Below are 10,494 nucleotides of genomic sequence, written 5' to 3'. Positions count from 1 at the left end.
CTTCCTAGTTTTCACCAAACTGGAATTACTGAACAGCAGGAACACCATCAACCTGGAATGGCAATATTGAAACCAAGTTAAAAGCTTTCCAGAGTTCCTAAATTCATCCTACGCCCTGCTCATCTTCCAGGGCTTCTGTCCAAGGGAAGCACCCAAAAGACACAGGGAACTGAATGAGCTCCCTCCTCTTTTGGAGCTTCAGGGTGGTGTCAACTCCAGCCAAGACACATGGAAAAAGCTCACACTTGCAGCCACAGCTTCTCTGGGCATCCTGTGCCAGGATCTCACCATCCTCCCCGGGAACAATTCCTTCCCAATCTCCCATCCATCCCTGTCCACTGGCAGTGGGAAACCATTCCCTGTGTCCTGTCCCTCCATGCCTTGTCCCCAGTCCCTCTTCAGCTCTCCTGGAGCCCCTTTAGGCACTGGAAGGGCTCCGAGGGATCCCTGGAACCTTCTCTTCCACATTACTTGCACATCTCTTGACTCCACCAGTGAACAGGCTAATAGACAGGGTTGGAGAACTTTCAACCAGGAAGAAGTGGAACAATCTTCAGGAAATCCAGCCCTCCCTGGGAGGCAGCAGGAGAGATCTCTAACCATCACCATCTACCACATGGGAATGTTTAAGCATTCAGAGACAACAGGCAAAACTGGGTGTGACTTCCATTGCTTCAGATCTTCCCACTTTCAAACATTTCCTGCTCCTGTGATCTGACAGAGGTAATACTTTCAGATTATTTCCAAATTCAAATTTGTATTATTATTTGTATCTCTGCACAGAATGGTGTGCACAGATACCTGAAATCACACCTTAAGAAGGCACCTATTGTTTCTGAAACTTTTAACAGATTGCCAGGTGTGCCAGAGAAGCTGGGAACAGCAAGGCTGAGGCTCCCTAGACAGACCAGTTCAAAATTCCAGTTCCTACGTTGCTAGCCTAGTTCCTGCAGAACAACCTCCTAAAACCAGAAATGTGGCTGGGAAAGCTAGTCCCAAACAACAATCAGGCTTTTAATTCCTCAAAATCTGAACTCCTTGATCCTGCACATGCATTATCTCCTATGATGTGCCTGTCTCTTCCCATTCCTGCCCACACTTCCACCAGATACTCCCACCTCACAGCTTAAGACAGAAGGTTTGAAATCCTGAGGGTCACTTCTGCTCTCACCCCACAAATCCACACCCAAAGTTCTCTGACCCTAACAGGAGCTGCATTGCTTTGGATACTGCCAAAAAAGCTCCCCCTTCTGGAAGCACTGGATAAGGGATGACTGGGATGTAGGGAACAGCCACCAGTACTCCATGGCGTGTGTGTTACTCATGACCCTCTAAACATGGAATTGCTGCTCCAGCTCTATCTAACATAGATATCAGTGCTTTATTCCCACTTTGTTTGGATCAGGATCTGGCGAAGCTCATCCAGAAGGGGAACACAGCAAAAGAATTCCTTCCACACCAAAAGGGAGAGCAAGGTCTTCCTGGAATACATCTTGAGAAAATAAAAAGGAAAAAAAAAAGAAAAAAAAAAAAAAAAAAAAAAAAGCACCTTCACCAACACTGTCTTTTGTGATTTTATTAAGAGATGTTTTCAGGACAGACAAGCTTCTGGCTGCAGATGTTACAAACCCTACAACGAGAAACAAAACACTCAGTGAGCTGGGGGCAAACACTTTTTCCATAACCATCATCCAAAGAAAGAACAAACCAAACTTTCCAATTAAACCGCATTTCTCATTTCCTGCTTTTTGGCCAATGATCCCCCTTTTTTTTCCCACTGAAGGAGATCTTGCCAGATTCCTTGGTAGGACTTCAAACTGCGATTACTTCCTTACAGAAGCAGCCTACAAATTGTCCTCACGTGGCTTCTAAGACTATCCCAAACTGGATCCTCGGGCAGGAGAGGATGGATAAATGAGGAATATATTCCCTGTGCTGCCAGCTGCACACTGCTGCAGCTGGTCCCACACCAACACATCCATGTACCCAACCCAAATCACTCCAACTGTAAATCCAAGGTCAATCCAAGGTCTCCACATCCATGCTGTGTAACACAACATGGAACAAGGCATGTGGATGGATCCATCATCTTATCTCCCGAGGAGTGTTCTGAGCTGCTCTGCCACATGCCTTGAACCCTGTCCCCCTTCTCCCAGGGCAATGCTCAAACCCAACCTTGGTCACTGTGCTGGGAACAACACAGCAGCTTGTCTTCCCAAAAAATCAGCTTCCAGTGTTTTTGGTGGCCTGAAACCTTTTCCACATGGATCCTCAGCACATCTCCTTCCCACTGCTCCCAGGCACTTACCCCTCAGGCAGTGGGCACTGGCTGAGGCATGGCTGGCTGTTCTGGTTTGCCACCTTTCTGCTCTGAGATGGGGGTGGTGGGCAAAATCTCTTCTTTGGGTTCCACGATGCTGACGTGGTCTGGCAGAGGCTTTTTGGGGCCAATCTTTCCACTGGGGTCCCAAGGCAACATAATCTTTACTTTGATTCCCAGTACTCCTGCAGAGAGTGACAGGATAAGGGAGACACAAAATAGATCAAGCACACATTCACAGGGATGGGCACCAAGGGTACAAAATACCCCTCTGCACACTGAAGATCTGCTGGCAACACTGTAACACAGACGTGCTACAGCTTAAAAACCTAATTACTGCGATTTTATAGCCTTGTTGTAAATTCAGGCAACCTAAAGTTGGACACACAAAGTTATTCAACTCACTGCCTCGGCTGACTGCAGTCCTACCCTCAACTCATTGTAAGCCTGGTTTTACACTCCGCCCTCTTCCTCAACTCATTTTTTTAAGAAATTCCACTGGTTTTCTTTTTAACATCCCTTCTCAGACAAATGCCTCTAAATCATCCAAAGAGCAGGACATCCTGGCCAAGGCAGCCTCAGCACAGCACCACAGAACGTGGCACAGAGCAGGCTGCACTGACACGAGGATGTCCCTTCTGACTCGTCATCGTATCATCACCGAAGGGAAGCTGGAAAACAGCTCTGGCTCTGCTGGGATCCCTACACCAGGAGTTCTGATTAACCCAAAGCCAGTTAAGACCCACAAGTCATTTGTGTTTTACCAGGGAGGGAGAACAAGTGGAAGCAGGTTTAGCCGGGAAGACTGTTTGACACTTGTAGCACTCCTGATCTCTCTGCCCATCCTGAGGAGCCAGGAAAACCAGAATCCCAACTGCCAAGGGCTCTTAAACCCAGGCAACTTCATCTGGAAGTCACCACCAGCCTCAGAGGCCACAGGACACAAGTGAGAGAGTCTGGAAAATCTACAGCCACGTTCCCAACCGGAAACATTCAAGCCCCATCAGCAGAGAAGCGGATGACGTGGTATAACCACATTGGCTGCTGAAGGCCCCTTGGCTTTCCATTCCCAAATGACTTCTTCTTTAGATGTAATACTCAAATCCCACAGTGAGAGCTCAGTTGCAAAAGCCCATGAAAACAGGAATTTCAGAGTCTGAACCATCCACAGCAGCACAACTCAACTACTCTGTGAGATCAGAGATGAATCAAAACCATCTGAGCTTCAACCCACAGATACCAGTGGGAAACCTCCATCCTGCCAGTGGGAAATCTCCAACCTGCAGGAAGGGATGCCAGGAGCTGAGATTTTTTTTTGTCCCTGAAGTTCTAGAGAAGTAACCCAACAAAGCTGCAAAGGGACCTGCCCGCCAGGCACTCACCCTGCCGGAGCAGGACATGACGCACGGCTGTGTCCACGTAGTAATTCACGGGGTCCCCACTGTGGATCATCAAACCATCCACAAACTTCATGGATTTGGCCCGCTGACCTCGGAGTTTGCCGGACACAACGACCTCACAGCCCTTGGCCCCGCTCTCCATGATGAAGCGGAGGACACCGTAGCAGGCTCTGCAGGGAGAGGACAGCCAAGCCATGAGCCCGCTCTGCCAGACCCACAGGGCTCCCTGCAGGAATTTTACCCCAATTCCAGTCTCAGTTTCACATGTCAGGAGTGCAGCTCCCATCCCCTCTCAGACAAATGCCTCTAGATCGTTCACTGGCGACAGGAGGCTGCTGCTGGAGGACCTCGCGCAGCACCACAGAACGTGACACGGCGGAGGCACCGCCAGCAGAGCCACCTGCCTCTGACTCGTCATCGTCTCATCACCGAGGGGACGGGACAGCAGGGTCACAGCACAGCCACCAAGCCTGGGATGGTGTTTGCTTCACCCCTACACCCATCTATTCCCAAGGGACACACGCAGCTTTATGCCACACAGCCAACCTGCAACCAGATGTACTCTTAACGCTCCAGAGGTAACCGCGGACTGAACGAAAGCTTCAGTGCGGCATTACCAGGTTAAACCTTCAAACTGCAGAGGAGCTGTTCGTTGGGAATGGCACTGGAGCCCCAGAGCTCCCCCGTGGGCAGGCTGCTGTACTCACCTGCGCACAGCCAGCCCTCCCAGGAGCTTGTAGCGCAGGGACTCGGCCTGGGCGATGGCGCACAGACCCCTCGTGGCCACCTTCTCGGCGTAGAGCTGCACAGGAGACAGGCACACACTCACAACAGGGCTCCGGGCCAAGTCCATCACAGGATCACAGCACACTTTGGCTTGGATCATCCAGTTCCACCCCTGCCATGGGCAGGGACACCTTCCACCAGACTGGGTTGCTCCAACCTGGCCTTGGACAATTCCAGGGATGGGGCAGCCACAGCTTCTGTGGGCAGCCTGCTCCTCACCACCCTCACAGTAAATTTAACTCTTGCTTTAGCAGAACACAGGAGCTTCATTCTTCTCTACTCCCTACATCCAGTGCAGTCTATCCTTCCACATTTACAGGCAGCAGCTTTATTCTGCATTCCCTTCCCTGTACAATGTGATCCAGCAGCACCAGGCAAGCTGGAATAAATGAGCACCACGCCAGTACACACACTCCCCCTCCTTCCCTGATTTGTTTCAGAGCAAGGCACTAGTAACAGGAGCAGATTTCATGGAACAGAACTAGAAAATCCTTTGAGTTGCGTGGACCCTTTCAAGGACACCTAATCCAACCTGGGAAAACACATCTAACGTTAAGGATCAAAATTAAGTGGTGTGTCACTTTTCGTTCTGTTCCACAAAGATCCCTCAGCAGCAGAACAGCTTCTCTGTAATTTATTTCCCATTTCAGTGCAGGAGTATTTCTCGAGGCCAAGTAACACATGGCCGAAGTTATCCCAAAACCATCTTTCAGCTGACACCATCCTGCCAACCACAAATCCAACTGCACCACCCAGCTCCTGAGGCAGTTTTACCTCCACGCTTCCCTCGGGGAATCCAAACCTCTTCTGCACCACAGCCGTCAGCTCCCGGATCCGGCGGCCCTTCTCTCCCAGGACATTCTGAGTCCTGCAGGAAAATAAGCACAGGACAACTGAGAAAAGTGTCCCCAGGAGTGAGGCTGGAGCCATCCCTAAGAGCTTTCAGAGCACCCCAGTTCAGGGAGGCCGAGTTACCTGGTGGCAAGGATGATGATCTCAGTCCTGGTCGGAGTGACCCGGACTTCCACTCCGGAGTATCCATCCTCAGCCAGTTCCCGAGTCAGGAACTCGTTCAGCTCAGCTTTGAAGATGCCATCAGCAACAAACTAAAAGACACGTGGACAGAGTCAAGGCCTTGTCACGTTCTGAACTTGAGTGCAATTCACTCAAATCTCTCCTAATTGGAGCCGGACAGTCTCTCCTAATACCTTCCTGCTCCTCTGGGAGAAATCACAGAACGCTCTCAGTTGGAAGGTACCCAGGAGGAACACCAAGCCAAACTTTTACACGAAGAGCCCAGGGACAGAACTCACAACCTTGACTTTATCAGCAGCGTGCTCTGCCCAACTCAGGGTGCAGCAGTGGGGAAAAACGGAACCCCCTTTCCTTTAGTTCTCAGGAATACTGCACCCCTAGCAGGAGCCTACACCAGCCACTGTTCACGCTGGGATCACAGCTCCCTGCTGTAACTCGGGAGTGATTCAAGGGAAATAAGAAGCGCGGTCACATCCCTTTCCCAGCCCCACGGGAAGCTGCTGCTGGCACTCCTGTCAGCCCAAACCTCCCTGGCTCCCCAGGACAGGCAGCGCCCCGTGCCCTCCCGGCCCGCAGAGCGGGACAGCTCTACCCGCAAACCCTCGCCAGGGGAAAGCCAAGGGAAAAGCCCGCACGTCCCGGCTCCCAGCGCCGCTCCGCATCTCCGAGCGCAGCCCCGCGGGCCGCCCCGGGGAAGCGCCCGCTCCATCCCGCCGCCATGTTCCCCGCCGGGCCCCGCGCCGCATCCGCCGCCATCCTCCCCCGGCCGCCGCCGCCCCCGCCCGCGCCCCCGCCCCGCCGGCTGCCGGGGCCGCCCCGGGCCATGCGGCGGCCGCCCGAGGCCGCGGAGGATCCGTGCGGCCGCGCTCACCTTGCGCTTCTTGGAGATCTGCACCGCCATGATGAGCCGCGGCCCGGCGGAAAGGAGGGAGCGGGCACCGCGGGCGGCGCTATATCCGCTTCCCGCCGCGCCCCATTGGCTGGGCGCCGGCACGGCGGGGCACGATGGGAGATGTAGGCTCTGCCACGCCGCCATGTTGGGGAGGGCGGAGCCATGTGTACGCCCCAAAGCGGCGTTCAACGGGCCCTAAATCCCGTGGGAACGGACACGAGAGGCGGCAGGATAGAAAACAAAACAGATCAATGATAATTCACCCCGGGCTTATACCTGGAGACCTGCTCTGCCCAGTCGTTGCTGTCAGAGGGTGCTCTACTGTTATCCAAGAATCACAGCATGGCTTGTTTGGGAAGCGACCTTAAAGCTCATCCCGTTCCATCCCCTGTCACGGCAGGGACAACTTCCACTGTCCCAGACTGCTCCAAGCTCCGTCCAACCTGGCCTTGGATCCAGGGATCCAGGGGCACCCTCCACACAATCACAGGGAATAATTCCCTCCCAATATCCCATCGAACCCTGCCCTCTGGCAATGGGAAGCCATTCCTCTTGTCCTGTCACAATACTTTTCTTTCTTCTTTTTTTATGGTTACGGGATTGTAGGGGATTACAAAAATAATATCAATAATGGTAGAGTCGATACACAGCCTCTAGAAAGCAGAGATTTACACTGCGTTTTATCAAGAATGTCATTATGGTTGGCAGGTGGACAGGATGACCTTAAGGGCCTTTCCCAACCCGAGTGATGCTGTGAAAATGCCCACGGCGCCCCTGGCTACAGCCACAGCAGGAACGGCAGTAGGAGCAGGAAAGCACCCGGGGGATCCCAGCCTCCTCTTTGCCAGGGAAAAGCCTGGTGTACCACTAGATGTCAGTGCAGACGGCTTCCAGCGTGGGGAAAGCCTCTTCCCCAGGGATTCATTTAGCCAGAACTGCAGGGACAGCGGAGCATCCCACGGTGCGCTTGGCAAAGGCAGGTGGCGGTGGCGGCGAGGAACTGTGTCCCCTCCTGTCACCAAACACCTTTGTCTCGCTTCTGGCGTGCCCAACCAGCCTGCCCGGCCCTCAGCCAGCTCCCCTCGCTCTCCCTGAGCCGAAGATTCCCTGTCCCGTCCAGAACTGGCCAAGCCAGTGGGCTCCGAGCCGTGGCCTCCACAGCCGGGGACATTTCAGTGCCTTCCCCAAACAGCAAAGTGGGATTCCTCCCCCAGCACCAGCCATCCCTGCCTGCAGCCCAAAGAGCCCTGGGTGATGCTCCCAAGTGCTGGGAATGGATTCTGGGCTGCTTGGAGATGTCCCTGCTCACTGCAGGAGGGTTGGATTAGATGACCTTTCAAGGTCCCTGCCAACCTGAGCCATCCCGTGATGCTGTGAACGCACCTCTGCTCCATCCCTGCCGAAATGGAGGCTGGCAACATCCCAAAAACGCTGTGACACACCTGCACCCCTCTCCACAGAGAGCTCAGGTGTGGCCCAGCAGCGGCTTGGATCTGCAGCAGGCCTGGGATTATCCATAAATCCCATGATGAGCGATGGACACTCAGGTTTCTGGGTCCCACCCTCGGGGACTGCACCCTTGCTGTTCCCCATTTCCCACTTTTTTGTGGAGCCCGCCATGAGAGGGCAGGGGCTGCCTCGCCACAGGCACAGGAGCTCCTTTTGTCCCCAAAGCACATCCAGGGGATGCAAAAATTTTGGGGTTGCTCCAGCCACGACCCTCCTGGCTCCGGACACATCCCACCTGCCCCCAGCTGGCACTAAACCCTGCTCTGGCAGCAGCACTCAGAGATCTCCTCTTTGACAGGCAGGAGCAAAATCAGGGATGCACGGGAAGGATGTCACCGCGGGATGTGGCACTTGGCAGCAGCAGGAACCCCCGTGTCCATGGGGAGGGCGCCTGGCAGGTGCTGGGAGGTGGTGCCAGGTTTCCTCGCTGTGGGGGACGTGGCTCGGAGCAGGTTTGGAAATCGGGAGCTCTCCTGCCTCCCCCCAGCTCCATTCACTGCCCAGACAGCAACATGCTTTATGGCAGCTGAGAGCCATTGCACGGGCTCAATTAATCCGGTATCCCAGTGTTTTCTCCCCGGGAAGCTGGCTCCTGTTCAGAGCAGGCAGGAGGGGCTGGCAGCCCTTTGCAGGGACAGCCAGCAGCTTTCCCAGCTTGATGGCACGCTGCATTTTGGGATACCCCCTTACTTTCTGGGGCCAGCCACAAAAGGTGGCATTGGAGCAAGCGTCCTGCCTGGGAAAGTCCCTGACTGCCAGTGCTGCTCCCAGAATAAGGGAGACCCTGCCAGGGACTGTGCTGGCTCTGCAGGAGGATCAGCCTTGGGGTCATCAAAAATACAAACTGGTGCAGGCAGAAGCACAGGGTCTGCCCATTCCTGCTGTGGTCCCTCCAGCTCAGACACCTGCAGGATTTGGGAGTGACAAACTGGGTTCCTGCTCATGCCAGGCCCCATCACCTCTCCGGATATGCCTGAGGAATTCAGGAATCTCCCTTGCAGGAGCCTGTTGTTCCTTACGATTTCTCTCCATGCAAACACAAGCCCTGGTGCTCCAGGGGGATTTGGACAGCCACATCCCGACCTACATCCCACCCCCTTTTAGTGCAAGAACCAGCAGCTCAGGACAGAAAACCTTCCAAATCACCTTCCCTACAACCACCAGAGGCACGGCAGAGCTAATGAATTTTCCCAGGGAGTAGCTGTGGAAAATGAAACCAGGAGTAGAGATGGACAAGATGAGATAGCTTGCATTAAATGAATGGAGATGGGTCCTGGAAGGTAATTCCAGCAGAGGTAACGTGAATTGCAAGCCCCGGTTGTAAAGCATTTGTAAAGTCTGACTCAGACAGGAATTTTACTGCAGGAGATGCTGTATTAAGAGTTTACTGCTGCAGTTGGAGCAGCTGCTACTGCCCAAGCTGTACAAACCCCTCTGAGTTACTCACCTCTCCCTGGCACCTCTGGAAATCTTCCCGAGAAACGTGTTCCGCCTTCCCGCATGGAGCAGCCCATCGGAGCAGGGAAGAGATGGAGGGAACAGGGCTGGGAGGACAGGGAGTCAGGGCCACGTTTACAGGCCTTCTGTAAACATTTCACACCCTGGGAGGATTTACTGGTTTTAGCTTGGCAAGAACACGGGGAGTAAGTCCAGCAAACCTTTAGGAGGCAGGGGAAGCTGGCAGGATCCTGCAGGACAGGGATGAAGAGGGCACAGAGGGAAGATGCACCAATCCCATCTCCTTCCCTGCAGCTGGAAGAGCAGGATTAAAACTCGGGCAGCACCAGCTCAGCTCTGGGCAAAGGGGGAGTAACTTCCCTGGAAAGGTGTGTGTGACCCTCCAGGAGAATTCAAACCTCTGAGGACACATTAAAGCTTGAAAACCAACCGACAAATGGGCAAAACAGAAGCTGTGCACTCGAAGTTGTCTGGATTAGGTGCAGGAACTGCAACGCTCAGCAAGGTGTTAGTGAAGCGCAGAGTCTGACCCAGCAGCCAACTCGATTGTAATCCCAGCCTGCTACCTCCAACACACCTGCTAAATTGTTGGCAGCGTTGTAGTGGCTGTCCCCAAACAGCTCCATCATTCCACACTTTGCTTTGGGCATCTGTCCCACTAAACAGGATTTTGCTTCGATGCCTGGATTCATTTCAAGGACTTCGAGCAGATTATCAAATAATTTAGACTTCCTTTAGCAACAGGAAATGGAATAAGGATGCTGGGTGTGCTGCTTAGCTGGGAATCCTTGGGTTTGTTAGTATTTAATGACGCAAGTGGCTCCTGGCAGAGGTCATTCCAGCAGCTCACGCCTGGCCCCACGGCTCTGCGTGAGGGATGTAAACTGGAACTTTAATGGGCATTTCCAGGAGAGCAGTTTGCCCTGGCACTGCCACCCGAGACCCAGCAGCTTAAGCAAGTGATTCTTAATCAGTTTTCATGCCCCAGGAAATAGGCCGAGGGCAGGAGGGGCTGGCTTGCCCCAGCACCACATTTAGCGGTGATTTAGAGGTGCACTGAGATAAGGCCGGTGACAAAGGCCATTCCCTGCCCT

General features: G+C 53.6%; 1 protein-coding gene and 2 non-coding genes across 3 annotated transcripts; all 3 read right to left on the bottom strand.

The window, feature by feature from the left end:
- Positions 1 to 1,561: 1,561 nt before the first annotated feature.
- RPS3 (ribosomal protein S3) lies at positions 1,562 to 6,494 on the bottom strand. Its single transcript, XM_066207596.1, has 7 exons — positions 6,413 to 6,494; positions 5,482 to 5,612; positions 5,281 to 5,374; positions 4,428 to 4,522; positions 3,703 to 3,890; positions 2,309 to 2,505; positions 1,562 to 1,630 (listed from the first exon to the last, which is right to left on the bottom strand). The coding sequence occupies exons 1-6, from the start codon at positions 6,440 to 6,442 to the stop codon at positions 2,312 to 2,314; spliced, it is 732 nt and encodes a 243-aa protein (XP_066063693.1). The 5' UTR covers positions 6,443 to 6,494; the 3' UTR covers positions 1,562 to 1,630; positions 2,309 to 2,311.
- Positions 2,839 to 2,986, bottom strand: LOC136286185 (small nucleolar RNA SNORD15). The gene has a single exon (XR_010719821.1). It is a non-coding gene; the product is annotated as a small nucleolar RNA SNORD15 (small nucleolar RNA).
- Positions 4,008 to 4,154, bottom strand: LOC136286186 (small nucleolar RNA SNORD15). The gene has a single exon (XR_010719822.1). It is a non-coding gene; the product is annotated as a small nucleolar RNA SNORD15 (small nucleolar RNA).
- Positions 6,495 to 10,494: the final 4,000 nt, after the last annotated feature.

The sequence above is a fragment of the Chamaea fasciata genome, unplaced genomic scaffold (assembly GCF_029207755.1).
Source record: "Chamaea fasciata isolate MVZ Bird 193981 ecotype frontalis unplaced genomic scaffold, bChaFas1.0.hap1 SCAF_2, whole genome shotgun sequence".
Lineage (NCBI taxonomy): Eukaryota > Metazoa > Chordata > Aves > Passeriformes > Sylviidae > Chamaea > Chamaea fasciata.
This window is presented reverse-complemented; position numbering and strand designations above follow the sequence as displayed.

Bases quoted from the DNA above. Each gene is read 5' to 3' on its own strand.
- RPS3 (XM_066207596.1), bottom strand. From the start codon at position 6,442: ATGGCGGTGCAGATCTCCAAGAAGCGCAAG. The intron at 5,375-5,481 runs GTAACTCGGCCT...ATTTTCCTGCAG, and splicing joins ATCATCATCCTTGCCACCAG to GACTCAGAATGTCCTGGGAG. The intron at 3,891-4,427 runs GTGAGTACAGCA...CTCTCCCTGCAG, and splicing joins GGAGGGCTGGCTGTGCGCAG to AGCCTGCTACGGTGTCCTCC.